Genomic DNA, 17,794 nt, shown 5'->3' with positions numbered 1-17,794 from the left:
GACTTCAGTGATCAGACGAGAACTGGTATGTATGTATTAAGTTTATTTCAGAGACCATTATACATAGTTGCTTATTTTGTCATACTGCCGCAAACAAACTAAAAAAAGACAGTTTTTTACTTTCATGTGGCCAATTGAGCGGTACGGTAACCGGACTCTCGCCGCTACTATCTGCATTTGAATCAAAGATTCTAAAAATAAGTACATGGTGTGTTATTTGTAATAAAAGTGTTCTAACTAGAGAAATATTTGTCAAATTTTCGCATTTTTTTTTTTTTAGAAAAAGGGGTCTTTTGACATAAAAAAAACTGAAATTCTTTATCCTATTGGCTATAATAAATAATAAATAAATAAGTAGTCAAGAAAACAAAACGTATTATAAGAGATAATTGCCTGTGAGATAATTGTAAAATGTCTTATATACATGTAATAAATTATAATCTATGACGGACGGAGATTATAATTCCTATATATATATAAATACATTTTTTTTTATTGCGTTATTACTGCATCTGCCTTCCACCAATATTTAGAATTACATTTTTTCTTTTTTAATTTCTCAGTGTTTGGAATGGCCATGCTATATCGCCAAGGTATGTTCGTATCACTACTATCGGAGTGTTGTGGATATCTTAGTTTTTTATTATTATTATCTCTTGGAAAATGATATATTAGTGGAATGCATTTGCAGTCTTGAATGTATCCTTTCTGATCAAAATAGGTAAATGTTTCTGGCGGGATGTATCCAGTAGCTAAAGTTTTTTCGTGATACATTGGATTCGGATACAATGCGCCGAATACTGAAATTTTGCAATATTTTGCTAGCCTGCAAGAAATGCTCCCGAGTTAGAGTAACTATGAAATTATCAATCCTTGGTATATTCGCTTTGTTGTACAATATTTCATTCCTTATATATTTCGTATGATCAGATTCCGCACATCTATTCATGTTTAGACAAGCGCGCAAGCACGTTCTTTCGAATATCCTAATTTTCTCCATGAGAGATGCACTGATATTATACCATATTGGACATCCGTAAGTTATTATTGGCCTCACTAGCAGTTGATAACATATTAATATTAATTTAACCTCAGAATGTAGGTATTTGGTCAGTCTCGCGTCTGCAATTACCAAATCAAGAAATGAGTTGCCATGCGGGTATGATGGATACTTGGTACTTGATAATCTAGCTTTATAAAATATATTGTTTTTTTTTAGTCAGATTTTTAAGGTAATTCCCCTAGGGTTGTTGATAGGATTTTTCCAGTCAGAATGTTTAGCATTAAGATCCCCTGCTATTATGTAATGTACGAGAACTGGTAGCTTCAATGTGATGTGTGGACGTTGTCCGATTACCTAAATTATTTAAGAATGGTTTTCTTTGATTTTGTAGCTTGTGAAGTGTGTGTTTGTTCATGTCGTATGCTCCAATACGTTCAAATCCATAGGTTTTATAATCAGCCCAGTACTGGCTGACAGAACGTTGGCCGTCAATTGACAGCCAGTCATTTGCCAATGAAACCTCAGTACTGATTGACAGAACCTTGGCCATCAGTTGACAGTCGTAGAATTGGCTAAGTGTTGGTTGTAATTATTGGCCTCCTATATGGGAATATGCTTCTACTATGGCTCCTTCTTTCTCACTCCAATACGCTTGTTAGAGTGAGTAAGAATTGTGATAGGAGCACGTTGGAACATATTGGAGCATGCAATGCAAACAAACCTATGATCATATTTATATTTTTGTTTCTTTAAGTAACAATATAGGCTACGAGCGTTAAGTGGAATGCATAATAAGCAATGTTATAAATTACAACATTGCTTATTATATTGCTACTTAAAGAAACAAAAGTATAAGGTTGATTATAAGTTTGTTTGCGTTGTATACTCCAATATGCTCCAACGTGCTCCTATCACAGTTCTTACTCACTCTAACAAATATATTAGAGTGAGTACGAGTTGTTGTAGAAGCATATTGGAGGATGTTAGAACATGTGACGTGAACAAATCTCACAAGTTACAAAATCAAACCAAACCATTCCTTGATAACTTAGGTAATCGGGCAACGTCCACATCACGTTGAAATTACCAGTTCTCGTCTGATCACTGAAGTCAAGCAACGTTGAGCACGGTTAGTACTTGGATGGGTGACCGCTTGGGAACACCGTGTGATGTTGCCTTTATTTTTTATTTTTTGCTTAAAAGCATAACATACGACGAGATACTTAAGTATCGATCATTGAAAAAAATTTTGTAATAATTAATAGAGTTCCGAAATAGATATCTAATAATTAATAGATCATTGAAGTCACTGATGTTATTGATTATACAAATAAATTTTTTTAACATAATTAGTATAAATATCTGAATAATTAGATTTTAAATCCAAATATTACTTAAGACATTTATTGAAATACAACTGTTTTGATTTGATTTTTTGGTTTAATTTTGATATAAAAAAGACTAATTAATGTTTCAATTAATAAAATGTTAATTGAAAACAAATTAACAAGATGATTATTATTAATTCGTTTTACGATTAATGATAGCGTGATTGCGTGTAAATTGTGTTCTTCCCTATAGGCTTCTATTTTTTTGTAAAGCTTTCGCGAATGCGATATGTCGAAGTGAAATCCTGACAAAATATCTTCTCGCATATCTAGAATCGGACACGGCTAACTCATTCAATGTTAAGGACAGGAAAGAATCGGAGTTTCTATCGTCCGCATAAATATTAATGAAGACGTGAAGACAATGGCATTATATTGGCAAAAATCGCTGGTACGATAGAATAATCCATTACTTTAACAACCATGCTCTATAAATTTTTAATGGTTTGTGTGCCAAAATTCACAAAACAAATTAGAGAATATGATATAAGGCAGAAAATTGTTTTCGATCGAATGGTGATTTCAGTTTAAGGGAATATTTTTATAAAACAAATTACAAGTTTACAGCCGTTATACATTATCTATTAATGATTTGCTTGTTGATATTAAAAAGATAAAATAAAGAATAAGATGTAAGTTAAAAAATCTTTTCAACCGAATGACGATTTCGATTTTAGGAAACTTACGATATTTTTACCAAATAGATTTTTCTTAAACTTATTTGTTTCATCCATTTTTTGCACAGCTAAGTCGAGGGCTTTTCCGCCGCAAATAAATGGTCAATGAAGAGATACGGCATTTACGAATGATAATAAAGTGTTTTCGATTTCGATTTGAGCAAAGACGAGACGGCGATGATGAAATCCGTCGAGGCGCCCAAAGGAATTTCATGGAAAGTGCCTCCCACTCGCTTCTCTCCTTCTCTCTTTTTCTCTCTGTCGAGATCGACCGGTCCAGGCATTTTCCTTTCTCGTTTATCCCGATACTCTCTCGCCTGGCGTTAGCGCATGTTGACTAATAACGTACGCATATCTCGGAAATAATCCTTGTGTTTTCCCATTTGCACACGCGCATTTATCAACGAGCTTATGGGAAACCGGTACGAGACATGTCCGTCTTCGACGTAACGTACGCATGAAAGCACACATCCGCAAAACGTATATCTTTTATAATTTATTTCTCTCTTTGTCTTTGAAGAATCTACCGTTGAGTTTCCTTATGTAATGACGATATATTACTCCCTCGTAAAAGAAATAACAGGATAGAATTATAAGAGGAACGTTATTACTGTTCGAGAGGTAGGAAATAAAATAACGGCATAATTATTCTCGTCATTTTAATCTACCGTTTTTATTACGTGTTATTATAATAAGATTATTCTTTATTTATTTGTCTTACTTTTATGCTCATTTCCACTAATTTAAATTAACTTTAATTTCGGTTCGACTTACCTTTCATCTTTTTCTAGTTCTATATAAGAATTTTAAAAAATTAAGAGTAATTTTAATTGAGATTAAAGTTAATGTATATTAGTGGGAACCGGCATTAATATCTGAGCAGAAAATGTTTGTAGGTAAAAGAAATAATGGGATAGAATTATGAAAGAACCTTATTATTATTCGAGAGATTGAAAGCGAAATAGTGACATAATTATCTTCATCATTTTAATTATCTTCGTCTATATTGTTTTTATTATATTGTAACAAGATTCTTCATTTAATTTACTCTTCTTTTTCTGCAGTTCTAAGAATTAGAGAAAAATGAGGAATAAATTGAACTGAGATCAATCTACGTATCTGGTGAAAACGGCATTAATGCGTATTATTCTCTATCCGAGCAGAAATCGTTACATATCTCGTAAGATTTAAAAGAGAAACTTATAAATTTTTTGAGGAAATAAGATGTGTGAGTCCTTTTTTTTGTTTTGTTTTCGACTGTGATGGATATTTCATAATACATCTAATGCGCGCTATCGTTTTATGAAATGCATCCCATTCGAGAATCGCTTGTAGAGAAAGATCTGGCGCGCAGTCGGGCATTCCGGTTTCGCGAAACCGGATATCAACTTGACCTACTTTGCATCATGACGATCGCGAAGTTCTACATTTCGTTATATGCATAGCGAACACAGGGAGCCAGAATCGCATAACTATCATCCAAGAATGAGCCAATTGAAAGCTAAACTATGAATAATGGAAGCTATCTTCAACGTGAAAGTATTGATAATTGTTCGATTATAATTATAGTTCGATAAATAATTCTCTGATTCTCGTTATCGTTTTCACGCTTCTGGTAATTAAAATAAGTTTAAAATGTAAATTAAGATTAAGAACTTTTTTTTCTTCAGTTAATTTTAAGTCGGGTGGAACGTTTTGGGTAAGACCAATAATTATAACTTAAATTATTCAAGGAACATGGTAAAGCCGAGAAAAATGTATTGATGAATTAATGAAATTATAACGCCATTAAATATTGCGTTGCAATAAAATTTCTTTTTGTTCTTACATTTAATCCTCCGGAGCTGACGCCAAAATCTATAACACAATTACTGATGTTGGATCTGTAAGACCTATTTATAATATATGTTAATTAAAAGGCGCTAATTAAAAAATTTCGTGGAACCAAAATAACATAACTTACACAAAAAAAAAAACTGAATACTAAGGGTGGTATTCACATTGGATCTTATATTTAAGACCATCTTAAGTACAGTCTTAAGCTATCATAAATCAAGTAGACAGCCGCCTTATAATATCTTGAAATATATATTACTTAAGACATTCTTAAAGTAAGAATCGACTGAATACCGGCCTAAGCATATTTTAATAAAAATAATCCAAATTTTTGCTGCAGATGTAAGAATAACATAAAGAAAGTTAAATTGACATTTTTGACAAAGATTAGTTAGGTAAAAACATCGATAACCGATATAATGATAGCTTTTTTAAATATCCATAGGATAATATAAGTAATGTGTATTTAAGTTTAATGATAGCTTTTTAAATTATTTAACGAACATGGTAAAGACAAGCAAAATGTATTAATAAAATTATAAGAACATTATTTTTTCCATATAATTTTAAGTCAGGTGAAACGTCTTGCGTGAGATACAAGTAACCGATAACTTAAATTATTTAAGGAACATGATAAAGACAAGGAAAGTATATTTAAAAAAATTATAACGCTATTAATATTAATATTATGTAGCAATAAAACTTCTTATACATATCACTCTTATATTTAATGAAAGCAGATTCTAAATAACGATACGAAACGTTCCGAGACGTCATTTCTTTACTGGTGATAGTTCTGGGATACCTTGTTGGTGACCTTAACATTGATACACACGATATACAGATATACACACATATACACATGCGACACGTGGTACCGCATGTCGTGGGCGCCCAATATCAATCGCGGCGCCGGTGAAAACGTTATAATTATACTGTCACTCGTGTTTGCATCGCTTTTTCTTATATCGATATGTTAATTCAATATCGCCTCGAATACATCGTATTCTTCGAGAACGGCGTCGTACTTTGCGTACGATTCGCATCGTATGTGTCGTAATGGGGTATTTAAATATAAAAAGTTGCGCAAGGAATTGGATAAAAAAACCAAATAGTCAAGTATTCGGATTTATCGCTGCACTCATCGTTAGATAACCGGCCGGTTTAACAATTACAAATTTGTCATGGTGCTTCGAACAGCTTCTTTCAATTTCTGCTTTCTCGTATATAGTTGCGTGACGATATGCTGCATCGCGTCAGATTTTCCCGGATTCATCGAAAATTTATTCTATTTTGTAATCTGGCGATATATATAGCATATTTTCCCTGCATTGAAAAGAGAAAAATTTGCAATTATAATTACATGTTTTATAATCATGATTATTACTGTTATAATAATAAATACATACAACACACAGATAATTGCTATATAATTACAGTTATTATTATCCATAAAAATTGCAGTTATTATAATTTAATTATAATTTGTAGTCACTTTTTTGGGCCAACCATATTTCATTTTTTATTGCCAACTGTATGTACATATTTGTTGAACTATACATACACTGAGAAAAAAGTTTTGTTGATATGTGACCAACAAAAAGTTTTTCGTTGTCCTAACCAAAATTTGGTTATGCTAATCAAATTTTTGTTAGGATAACATAAAGTTTTTATTAGAATATGTGACTAACAAACACTTTTATGTTATCCTAACAAAAATTTGATTAGCATAACCAAATTTTGGTTAGGACAACGAAAAATTTTTTGTTGGTCACATATCAACAAAACTTTTTTCTGAGTGTACAGTTATTACTGCTGACAGTATAACAGTAATAATCATAATTACAGTAATATGCAATTATGTTGGAAATACGAAAAATTTTTCTTTCAATGTGTTATCGCTGCGTTGGTCTCGCGTTGCTGGTCCTGCACGTTGAGCGCGCGTGCACGGATGCGATATCAGGGAAAGTGAATAAGGATCTCCTCTCCGCCCGAGAGAGAAAGTCTCTTCCTCTTCCTCTCAACTTCCTCTCTACCGCGCTGTATTTCATTTTACTTTACCACTGGCCCGGCGTTATTATCGTTCATTGATTTCGCTTGATCGGGATATAAACTGATCGAATCGCAGTCCTTATTGCTTGCTACCGCCGTAAACGTCAACGACACTTGTCACGCTTTTTTCTTATTGACACGCGTTCAATCGAGACAGGAAAGCTGTTAGCAAACGGAGACATCCTGTTCGTGATTCTAAAGTTTGATACCAGGTTGATTAATCGAACAACCAGAAACACGTGACACGCGATTCTTCAATGTGTTGCGTACTTTTGAATATAAAAGGATTTATTTACGTCTTATAAGTTAACGGAACAAAGTGAGCAGAATTAGTTCTAATTAACAATGAATTCTGCTAGAACTATAATGAGAAATGTCGCTGGAAATGCGACAAATTATCGGTACGGCACTTTCTTTTTCCAAGTGTCGTGATGTCTTCTATTTAAAGTCTATTAAAAGTGATAATTGTTAGAATTTTGCTTTCAAATTACGTATATTGGTATACAACTCGAGCAGTACTAACAGAAACTGTAGCTAAAAGTGAAAATATTTTTCTTTTTCTGGGGAATCGTCATGCTAGACTCGCGTAGTTAGCACGACATATTTTCAACTTTCATTTTTTAGTGTAAAAAATTATTACTGTGTGTGTACAATAATTTTGTTTTATCCTATATTTATTTTATATATATTTTATATTTACCTAATAATAGTCTTATTTATTAATATTATTTATTAGATGGGTGAGGAAGATTAACTTAGTCAAAACGTTCCGTCTCTTTCACAACTTTTGTTGGAACAAATTAATTTTAAAATTTACATTTTGATTTTGCTCGTTTTTGGCCTTATCTATTATTTTCATATTGTTTTGTTTTATTTTATTTGTATACAAAAAATGAAATTTTTACATTTTTTTTTTGTAATATTTTTCGTACACCTTTGCTCTCATCTACACTGAGAGAAAAATGTTTGGTATTTAACTATAATTACATATTAGTATAATTATGATTATTACTGCTATAATAATAATAACAATAACTATATATATAATAATAATAATAACAGTAACTATATATATAGTTCTAGCAACAAACTTAAATAGTTGGCAACCTAAAATTTTAGGTTGCCAACTATATATATAGTTACTAGATATTGATTAATTTATATAGTTACTGTCATTATTATTACAGCAGTAATAATCATAATTATAGTAATATATAATTACAGTTATAAATACAAAACATTTTTCTCTCAGTGTACTTAACCATGCTAATATTATTTAATCAGTATACTATAATACTTTGTTTTATACTTCCTGCGTTCGCTCTCGCCAATATTTCTCGTCGAGTAGTAGATAATATCTCATTATTATATCATCCTGAGAGATGAACCTATTCGCACATCATCTTGATGTGATGTCTTGTGTAATCCCTAGCCTCGCGAGAAATGATATATTAGGATATCTCTTTCTAGCGCAACACTCTCCTTTATGCTCGCAAATGAAATGTAATTATGAGCTGCTATAGTGCGCATGTAATCGACAAACACACTTATTCGTTCTTGGAGGATATGCACTGTTACAGTTTGAGCAATACGCTGTGTTATAATGCATACCATACTTCCATAATCGTTTCCTTATGTTGCAATGACATTTTGTCGGCGACAGTGAATGCAATTGCAATTCGCTGAGATGCATGCGTTTGTCGTCACGTTTATCACGTTTCCTGCTTGTATCGGTAATTATTATGTTTATTTTAGATTACATTTTGAAACAACACAATGACAATAAAAGTCAGAATAATAAAGTGTATTCAAAGATTTAAGTAAATTATTTAAGTATTCGGTATATGTTTAGCACAAAAATTGATACTTTAGAATAACATTTAATATCGCATTCCATAAGAAAAGTGACGCAAGCTTAAAAAATATTAAATTGTTCAAGAGAGAGAGGAAAGAAAATAGCATATTTAAAAATTATTTATTAGGCAGTATTGAACATAAATCAACTCTTAAGACTATCATAAATTGCTTGTTTCATGTTCTTTAAAAATAACGTACAAATAAATTTTGTGCTGGTGTTACCTTTAAAAATTATCCCTATTTTGATTTATCATTTTTTTGGTGTGTCATTTTTCTCTGAGAAAACTATTCTTAAAAATAAGAAACTTCTACGAAATATGCCATAGTCTATATAGAGAGGTTTAGACAGATGTTTAAAAAAGTAGACATACAAGCATGATTATTCCTGCGACCTCTTCTACGACATTATCGAAAGGTTAACATGGGACTTGTTGCATTGCCCACGGTTATTTCTGTTTACACTTAAAAGTCGCATATTGTGACTATCTCAGGCATTTAGTTATGTAATTTATAATGTGTGCAATGGAGTTGAATATGTATATATATTATTATAACCATTTCATCATTATATAGCAGATAGAGATTTAGAAATGCATAACAAATTTTTGCTTTATTTTCACACGGAAAGAACAAAAGCTGAAGTATCCAAAAATTTAGGTAAATATAGGTCTGAAAACTCGTTGGATCATCAAAATAATTACATTGGACAGAGTTGCTAGGACCTCAAAACTTTTTGCGTTATGAGCGTCCTGAATAATTATTTTGACAGTCCACAATTATTTTCAAGTCAGTATCTAGCTAAATTTTTAGATATTTCCACAAAATTATTCAAGACCGTGAAGTGAATCTTATCCCAGGATCTTAATCTCACGGAATATAAATTCTTAAACCGCAATTACACTAAAGTGTGTTTAATATTAAAAATAAAAAAGTTGCCAACACAAAGATGATATACCATGTAATCTTCGCTAAGGAAAAGACGTTCTTAAATTCACTCGGGAATCCATAGACAAAGAAACATTCAGAGAATGGATAATGTTCGAAGATGAAGTCAGGTTTAACCTTTGCCATAATAACAGCGATAATAAATCGTGACGGTAAAGAGCTTCGCACGCGCGGTCTGAGAAATTATAAATAGCGACATCGAAATTCTTCGTTGGACGCTACTTTTTTCGTTCGTTAATGATAGAGAAACCGTTTATTTGTTACTTTCCTTCCGCAATAACGATAACGGTTTCGCTGCGACTGAGGGTGGCGGGAAGTACCGGCAATAACGACGGAGGTCGAGAGAAACGGGAAATTCCTGACGGAATGTCGTCGCGATCAAGGATGACCGGTGAACCGCGGACGAGATCACTCCCGATTCACGATTAGAATCTTACGTAGGCTCTGGCTGTCGTGAAAGTATTGCTCATACACGTGCAATCGCGAATGTGCACACGTGTATCTTCATATTGTTGTCTTCGTTCTATCTTTTGAAAGCTATCCCTCCGATGATTACGTTTGCTGTATAGTGTTACTGCTTATTGATTTATCACATTATATATCTTTCCGTCGATTCAATGTCAGTCTTCCGGGATTAAGACTTGTGGATGAAAGAGCGAATTAAATTGCTAACCTCTATACACAGTATGATAATTACAGTCATCATCATTTTTTTTGGTCAGTGTATGTGGCTTATTTTAAATGTCAATTTTTTTTACTAGAATCCTGCAAATGTTTGTTAGGTCGAAACGTCTTGTTCTACCTATGACATTTTCTTTTCTTCTCTGACTTCTAAGAATAGCGTTGATCCTGCTGCTCGTGAGCAACCGCTTTCGTTTTTTTTTCCTCTCCTTCTCACCTTCCCTTTCGTCGTTCGTGGCCAAAATGTACGATCCCGGTGTCAGGACGCCGTTCGGATGTTCTTTGTGAGTGAAATGTTCCTTGTAAAGGCCTCAAGGCCGACCAGATGCCACCTCCTCTCACTTTCCTGCCTGTCGTATACTTCTGCTCTTACGAGCCCTGTCGCGACCACCTTTCTCTGTCTCTCTTTCTCTCTCTCTCTCTCCCCCCTCGTTTCTTTTTGTTTTCTAACATTTTATTTACAATCTTTCCCTTGGATACTTCGGCAGTTCGCGGTCCTTTCGCGATCGACTCAAGGCTGCACAGGACAGCCGAAACCACAAATCCCCTCTACGAACTCCACCCGATAAAATTGAGTCCATGATGAACTTTAAAGTTCAGCGCTCTCGCGGACGAATTACGGTCGCTTATAGGTCATGCAAACGCCGACGTTTCGATTAGTTTTGGACTAGTCGCAGATTTGTATCACAGCCTGCCGATCGTAGTTTCCAGCATTCAAATCCTTTGTGCCGAAAACTCGTTATTGTCAATGTGTTGTAGGAGTCGATGTGTGTTAAAATGTGCATTATTGAACGATGAGAAATGACTCGCCGGATACTCTTCCCCTCTACAGATTTGTTATTTCTGAATAATATATAGTTTGCATTGTCATTACTGTGATAAGCTACGTTTAATTAGAACGTGCTGTAATATTTCTTGATAATTGTAATAAATAATTGATTCGTTTAAGCACTTCACTTTTGAAAACCTGGATCGCGATTTGCTTTGATCGCGCGGTTCAAGACATTTCTGCATATCGTGAGTTTGGGCGCGCAAGAGACATTTCGATGAGGGTGAAAGGAGCATTAAACGAGCGTTGTGAAGAGGTCGTGATTGGATTATTTATCGGCAATAAAGTGGGTCGGTCGCACCAAACTTTCGGAGTTTCGGGAGTGGTAGATAATGCGGCACTTCTCGTGCCACGCTCGCATAATGTAAGAATGCAGGAGTGCACGCCCCGAACGCCTCCAACATTCCGAAGTTCGTCGTAGGACGTTTTCTCTTGTGTGCACATTCCGCGAGGATGCGTGTGCATTATTTTTACACGGCTCGAGCATTTGCGAACTGTGACGGGACAATAATGGTGAACGTTAGGCGTCCGGCGCCGAACGGATGAGTCAGGGATTGAATACGTTTGCTACGAGATCGCCTAAATCTCAAACTATGACTCACGCGTTTAAGTTTACTTTTTGTCCTTACAGAAAATTAATATTAGTAATTGAGTTCAATTAAACAGTGATTAATTAATTATTTTAAGTATTAAAATCACTGTTGTTCAGGGCTTTTAGTTCTCCAAACTTCTTTTGCTTTTAATACTTTGATAATAAATTGATTAGTAGATTTCTGTAAAGATAAAGTTCAAAGAAATAAAATAATGAAAAGTTTATTAGAGAGAGAAACAATAAAAGTAATAAATTTTTCACAAGTTTTTCTTTTGTTTTACTATGAAGTAGCTATGAATATAATTTAAAAAAATTAGCATGAATATTAAATATAGAATAATTAAAAAGAATAGTTTTCGGCATGTGTAAATATTTAATTGCAAATAATTACGTTTGTTGTGTGTATAATATATAAAAATTTAAACCATTAGAAGATTTTTTATAAATATAAATATCGTATTACTTTTACCTGATATAAGAGTAAAATTTTATACACGCACAAATAGAACGTTGTTATGCAATTTTTGCTATACATAATAAAGATTTTACACTTGATTAATAATGTAGCCCAGCAGCGTTCATTTTTCTTCAATTGCCTCTCATCTTTGTTTTGATGAACAATGAGTTATTGTATTCTTTTCGTGAAATTAAAATTTATCTCGTAATGAGCTTGATAATACATCTATATTAGTTAGAAAGATACATAAGAGATAATTAATTGATAATTTACGTCATAATTAAAAATAGCTGTATTTTCTCATCTGCAGAAAATAAATTTTAATCATTAAATTTTATTAAAAAATAATAACTAACAGATATTTTATTGAAAATTATAAAATTAAGATATTGATTAATTTTTATGAATTATGAACAAATTGTAGAATTTTTATTATCTTGTTTGCAACTTTGTTATCTGTTATAATTACAAGTCACCTTCATATTTTTTCTTTTAATTATGAATTTAATTAACACAGATAGTAATATACATTATAAAAATGTTACATAAAAAAATGTAGTTTTACAGAGGCTTATCTCAATTTATAATCTCAAGTTTGCATATTGATCTTGAATATTCCGTATTTTCCATATTCTAATGGCATAATTATGTAATAAATGATAAAGTATCTTCAGTAAGAGCTATGTTGTGAAAACAATTGAATGGCTACAAGGAATAGTGTCGCTTTCCAGAGAAACTTTATTGTCACATTAATTTACATTTATACAATAGGTGATTTAGGTGCTTGACGGACGACAGTGTTTTGCTATGTACACATCACTACTCCATCATCCCTTATGCACGCGTCGATCGAAACTCAATATGGCTATCCAAGGAACATATCAAGTCAAGATGAAATCTAAATGACTTTATTTTGACAAATTGATGATTTTTTGTTACAAAATTTGACTTGTGTGTGTGTGTGTTTACTGACGTTAAGAATTAAAATAAAGTCACTTTGATTTTTTGTTGACTTTTATATGTTCCTTGGGTAAGAGGAAGATCTTGTTCCTTTCGATTAACACCCGTCGTAACATAATTGATATTTCCTAACTTTCTATTGATCGTTTATATTTTTAATACCGCGCGGTAAAATGTAAATAAACGAAGCTGTCGTTATTTGAGAAAGACATGATGTCTCCATATAACTCGTGTCCAAAATGTATTTATACAATTCTTATTTAATGTTAAGTGTATATCGAAAATCCGCGTACACGGAAATCGAAAGTACGCTCCGAATTCATATTCACAGACCTAATAACAAGTCACAATAACGTCAGAATGACGTTAAAATAAATCGTACTGATCGAATGATTTTTAGTAATCATTTTGAAGATATTTTGTTTTGATGTCACAGTGACTTTTTGTTCTGTTTAAGTGTCTAAGAATTCGGCAAGCTAGATCGTTTCATAAAATTACAATACACTGTGAGAAAGACGACGGTTTTCGGGCGCTGATCGGTTGTCGAATTCGATTGATGCGCGTTCTAAGAAATCAACAAGCTTAAGCAACTCTCATCACAAATTAGTGATCGGTTTAACTACGCCTACGGTAGGAGCTGGCTTTGGGTTTTACTTGGACCTCCTCCCGTTGAGTCTCCTCGACCTCCTCTTGAACAGTCTTTCCTCTTCCTCCGAACCTGCCGCGACCCGATGGTTTTGCCTCGCTACCTGCGCTGGTCTTGCTATTATTATTACGATTACTTGTAGTGGCTCTGGAAACATATCACGCCATTGAATTATTTATTTTTTTCACATTTATTATTAACAAAAAAGAAGGATACAAAATTTTAGAACAGTCAATTTTTCCAATTTTGATAATAAGAAATTCAAAATATACATAACGAAATTAGAAAATATACATAACACATTTTGTGTAAAAGGACGCTTAAGACATTCATCTTTATAAAATAATATTATATATATTATCTTTTTGAAATAAAAATCATTGAGTGCTGTTTGTAAAGTAAATATCTTTTTTTTTTAATATTGCATTACTTCGACTTGGCTGTGGTATGTTCCACTGCAGAATGCGTGGCAGCAGTTTCACGTGGCTGAGTACTGGGTCCTGTCTGAGCTCTTCGCCTCTTCAAGGCAGCCAACAGATCCTCGTTTGATCTGAAATTACAAAGTGCGCATCTGTTATAAAATATATCTGGACGTTTTATTTCACGACGGAATATTTCACTGCATAAGTGATCACCTGAAAGGCCTGACACCACCGTTATTCCGAAGTTTCTTTGCAGATTCGGTTGTCGTTGTGGGCGCTTCGTTTTCCTCATTTTCATCAACCACGTCTTCTCCTTCCACCTCGTCTTCTTCGGGTTCTTGTTCTACCGGCTTCGGTGTCGTTGGTTGTGCCTGGAAAGGGACAGGAGAAGAAAAGAGATTTATTTCGTGTATGATTGAGACATTGAATTTATTTCCATATTATTTTCGTTTACTCCGTGTGCATTGTCGTACAACGCGTTAATATAAAAGATGTTGGCCTCACCGGTGTTTTCTTTTTTCCTACATTTGGTATAGTGGCACGTCCCCTCGAAGATAGAAGACCTCCCAGTCGACCACCTGCTGGCTTGGTCGGCGCCGGCGTCACCGGCGCTGGTACCTCTTCTTCATAATCATACTCCTCTTCGGCTGATTTGCAGACAGCTATTATACCGAGGGCTAATATTCTGCAAAGAACACGCACATTATAATTTTTGACCATATTAGCATCTCTTATTACTTTATCTTCGATAAAATATTACATAATTGTTTTGTGATTTTTCTGAGTTTGTTTTTCTTTTACAGAGTTTCTTGTTTATTGAAAGAAAAAAGTACAAGATTATAAAATTAACAAGAATAAATGAGAAATTGACCGAAATATAAAAAACAAATAAGTGGAGAAATGAAAGTCTCATTCTATAATGATTCGAGAGTATGTGATCTTCCTGACATATTGTATTTTGTCAATTTTATTAACCGAATTTTGTATAGCAAAACATAATGTATTTGAAAGTTAAAAATTGGTGTTTTCGCGCGACATTAATGAAATTTAGAAAAAATATTTGCTGCATATACAATATCGTGAAAATTCTCATCGTTTTTTTTATGTCTTTTTCAAATTATGACGTGATAGATAAATTGGACCAACGAATTCGTGTTCAGCAAGTAAAAATACATCAGAAATGATGATCATTCGTACTCATGTTGAAATATGGTATTGGAGAGTACAGTCGGTGTGCAGCTTGCATGAAATTGTAGAATTTATGCAAAAATATTATTAGTTAGTAAGATTCATAAAAATTAATTTTTTTAGATTGTTAATTGTAATTCTTTTAATATTTGCTTATAGCCACGTTAAAATGGAGATTTATATCTTTTTAAGAGATAACAAACAGGGAAGGGGTACAAATATTTAATGCAATATCATACATAAATATTCTGTTGTCAGATGACAGGTTATAGCATACAGACGCATATAAACGCTTTAGAAAATGGTTTTTCTAGATCGAGAAAAAAAGTGTCAAATCATCGAACGATCGTGTTATATTATTACTATTCGCGCTCAAAAAAGTGTGTTATTTAAGTAGCAACGTAACGCCGTCGTGAAACGAGTTTACGGCGTTTACTGCGTTTAAATTGACGGGCTGCACTTAGAAAACAGTGAAACGCAAGTCAGGGTATTGCTTAGAGAACTTAGTAGCTGGAGCGCGAGATTATGCAGTTGTTACTTTAAGGACTTAAAAGGAACCATTTTATATATCGCAAGACTCGCTTCTTATATAATTCATATCGTGACTTATATTATTTTTGAGATCTTCGAGGCCTCTTTATTAGAGAGTAAAATCACGTAACATCTATTTTGTATATATATTTGATCTAAATTTTTAGCTCTACCTATTCTTTTCGATTTTTGTTTCTAATTTTGGAATTTCAAAGACTTTCCTCGACAAAAGTACATTTTTTAACTTTAGCTCTACTTTATTCAATTTTTTCGATTCTTATTTCTGATTTTAGAGTTTCAAAACTTTTCAAAGATTTGTTTCTTTTCAAAGATTTCCCTCGAAAAAAAAAATAGATTTTTTAATTTTGATAGCCATCCGCCTCTTAAGATTTTTTTTATTGTGGGATAAATCGAATTTTTTCTTTGAAATGAAAACGGAAATTTTTACAGGACTGTTGTCCAGTCGTAACTTTCGCCAGGATCGAAAAAGGAATCCGAGGACGAAAGATCCTACTCGCGACGTGCGCTGCAACGATTATTACGTACGCTCGGCGCACTGCCTGTTTGTTCGCTTGTTCGCGTTTCGCGTTCGCTCGTAGTAGATCCGCGTACACTAGGTGGATTTTGACCTGTGACATTCACGTACACGAGACTCACTTTCTCTGCATGGTTCTCGTGCAACTCGCGCACCGCGGCGCTCGGGATTGGCCGCGCTGTTACGACGGGACATTCATACGTGAGGCGGCTCACAAATGTCAAGAAACCCAGCCGAACCCGGGATGAAGAAAGGGAGAGAAATTTCGAGGGATCCGCGGGAAACGACGAGCCCGGCGATCTCGATCTATAGTAAGAATACGCATGTTGAATGATTGCGAAAGCACGAATTCGAAACGTGAATTGAAATGAGAACAATGACGACATCTTCCATCACAGAAATCTAATACTGACCAATTTAATGCTGGTGATTTATTACTGAAAGAAAGTAATTAATTATTTATGTCGAATACTTAAAGTGGAATACTGAACAACAATACTTGCAATACTTGAAATAAGTAATTTCTATTGTCTTTTCAGTATTAAATTGGCAAGTATTAGATTTCTGATACTCTTGATACTTGGGACAATGAAATGACAGTGTCTTTATCATTGTACAAAAAAAATGTGTTGTTTCTTTAAATCCAAATATTTTTAATAGCAATTTCTAAACTTTAGTATCCCGCAATAATCAGGAGCTAAATATTTCTGCTACTTGTATGAATCCATGAGATTGCATTAATGCATTCAGAGAAAAAAATATATTGTATAGCAATTATAAAGGTGGCAATTATACGAGTTTTATATATAGAATTAATTTACATAGTGTAGATGGACTATTTTATGATTATTACAATTATAAAATAGTTTATTCTTATAATTATATACATTAATTCTACATAAGATTTATACATATAGTTGCCATCTTTACAATTGTCGCTTTTTTAATTATCACTACTATATTTTTTTCTGAATGCGGAAATAGTACACATCTCAATATTTTTTGAAACTTGAGTACACGATCAAAATTTTGTTTCTTCTGTTCTCTTCAGAAGGATAACATTAATATCCACACAGTTTTTCTGAATGCGGAAATAGTACACATCTCAATATTTTTTGAAACTTGAGTACACGATCAAAATTGTGTTTCTTCTGTTCTCTTCAGGAGGATAACATTAATATCCACACAGTTTTTT

The 17,794-nt window shown here is 33.3% G+C and overlaps 1 protein-coding gene across 1 annotated transcript in view; it reads right to left on the bottom strand.

Moving 5' to 3' along the window:
* Window positions 1-13,038: 13,038 nt before the first annotated feature.
* LOC108767910 (histone deacetylase HDT2) overlaps window positions 13,039-17,794 on the bottom strand; it is a 10,048-nt gene continuing 5,292 nt past the window's right edge. Inside the window, exons 2-5 of the mRNA XM_018518053.1 lie at window positions 14,850-15,030; window positions 14,559-14,716; window positions 14,354-14,473; window positions 13,039-14,070 (exon numbers count right to left, since the gene is read on the bottom strand). Of these exons, the coding sequence (XP_018373555.1) occupies window positions 13,893-14,070; window positions 14,354-14,473; window positions 14,559-14,716; window positions 14,850-15,030 (637 nt within the window). The 3' untranslated portion in view covers window positions 13,039-13,892. The remainder of the gene's footprint in view (window positions 14,071-14,353; window positions 14,474-14,558; window positions 14,717-14,849; window positions 15,031-17,794) is intronic.

The sequence above is a fragment of the Trachymyrmex cornetzi genome, unplaced genomic scaffold (genome assembly GCF_001594075.2).
Source record: "Trachymyrmex cornetzi isolate Tcor2-1 unplaced genomic scaffold, Tcor1.1 scaffold73, whole genome shotgun sequence".
In the NCBI taxonomy this organism is placed as follows: domain Eukaryota; kingdom Metazoa; phylum Arthropoda; class Insecta; order Hymenoptera; family Formicidae; genus Trachymyrmex; species Trachymyrmex cornetzi.
This window is presented reverse-complemented; position numbering and strand designations above follow the sequence as displayed.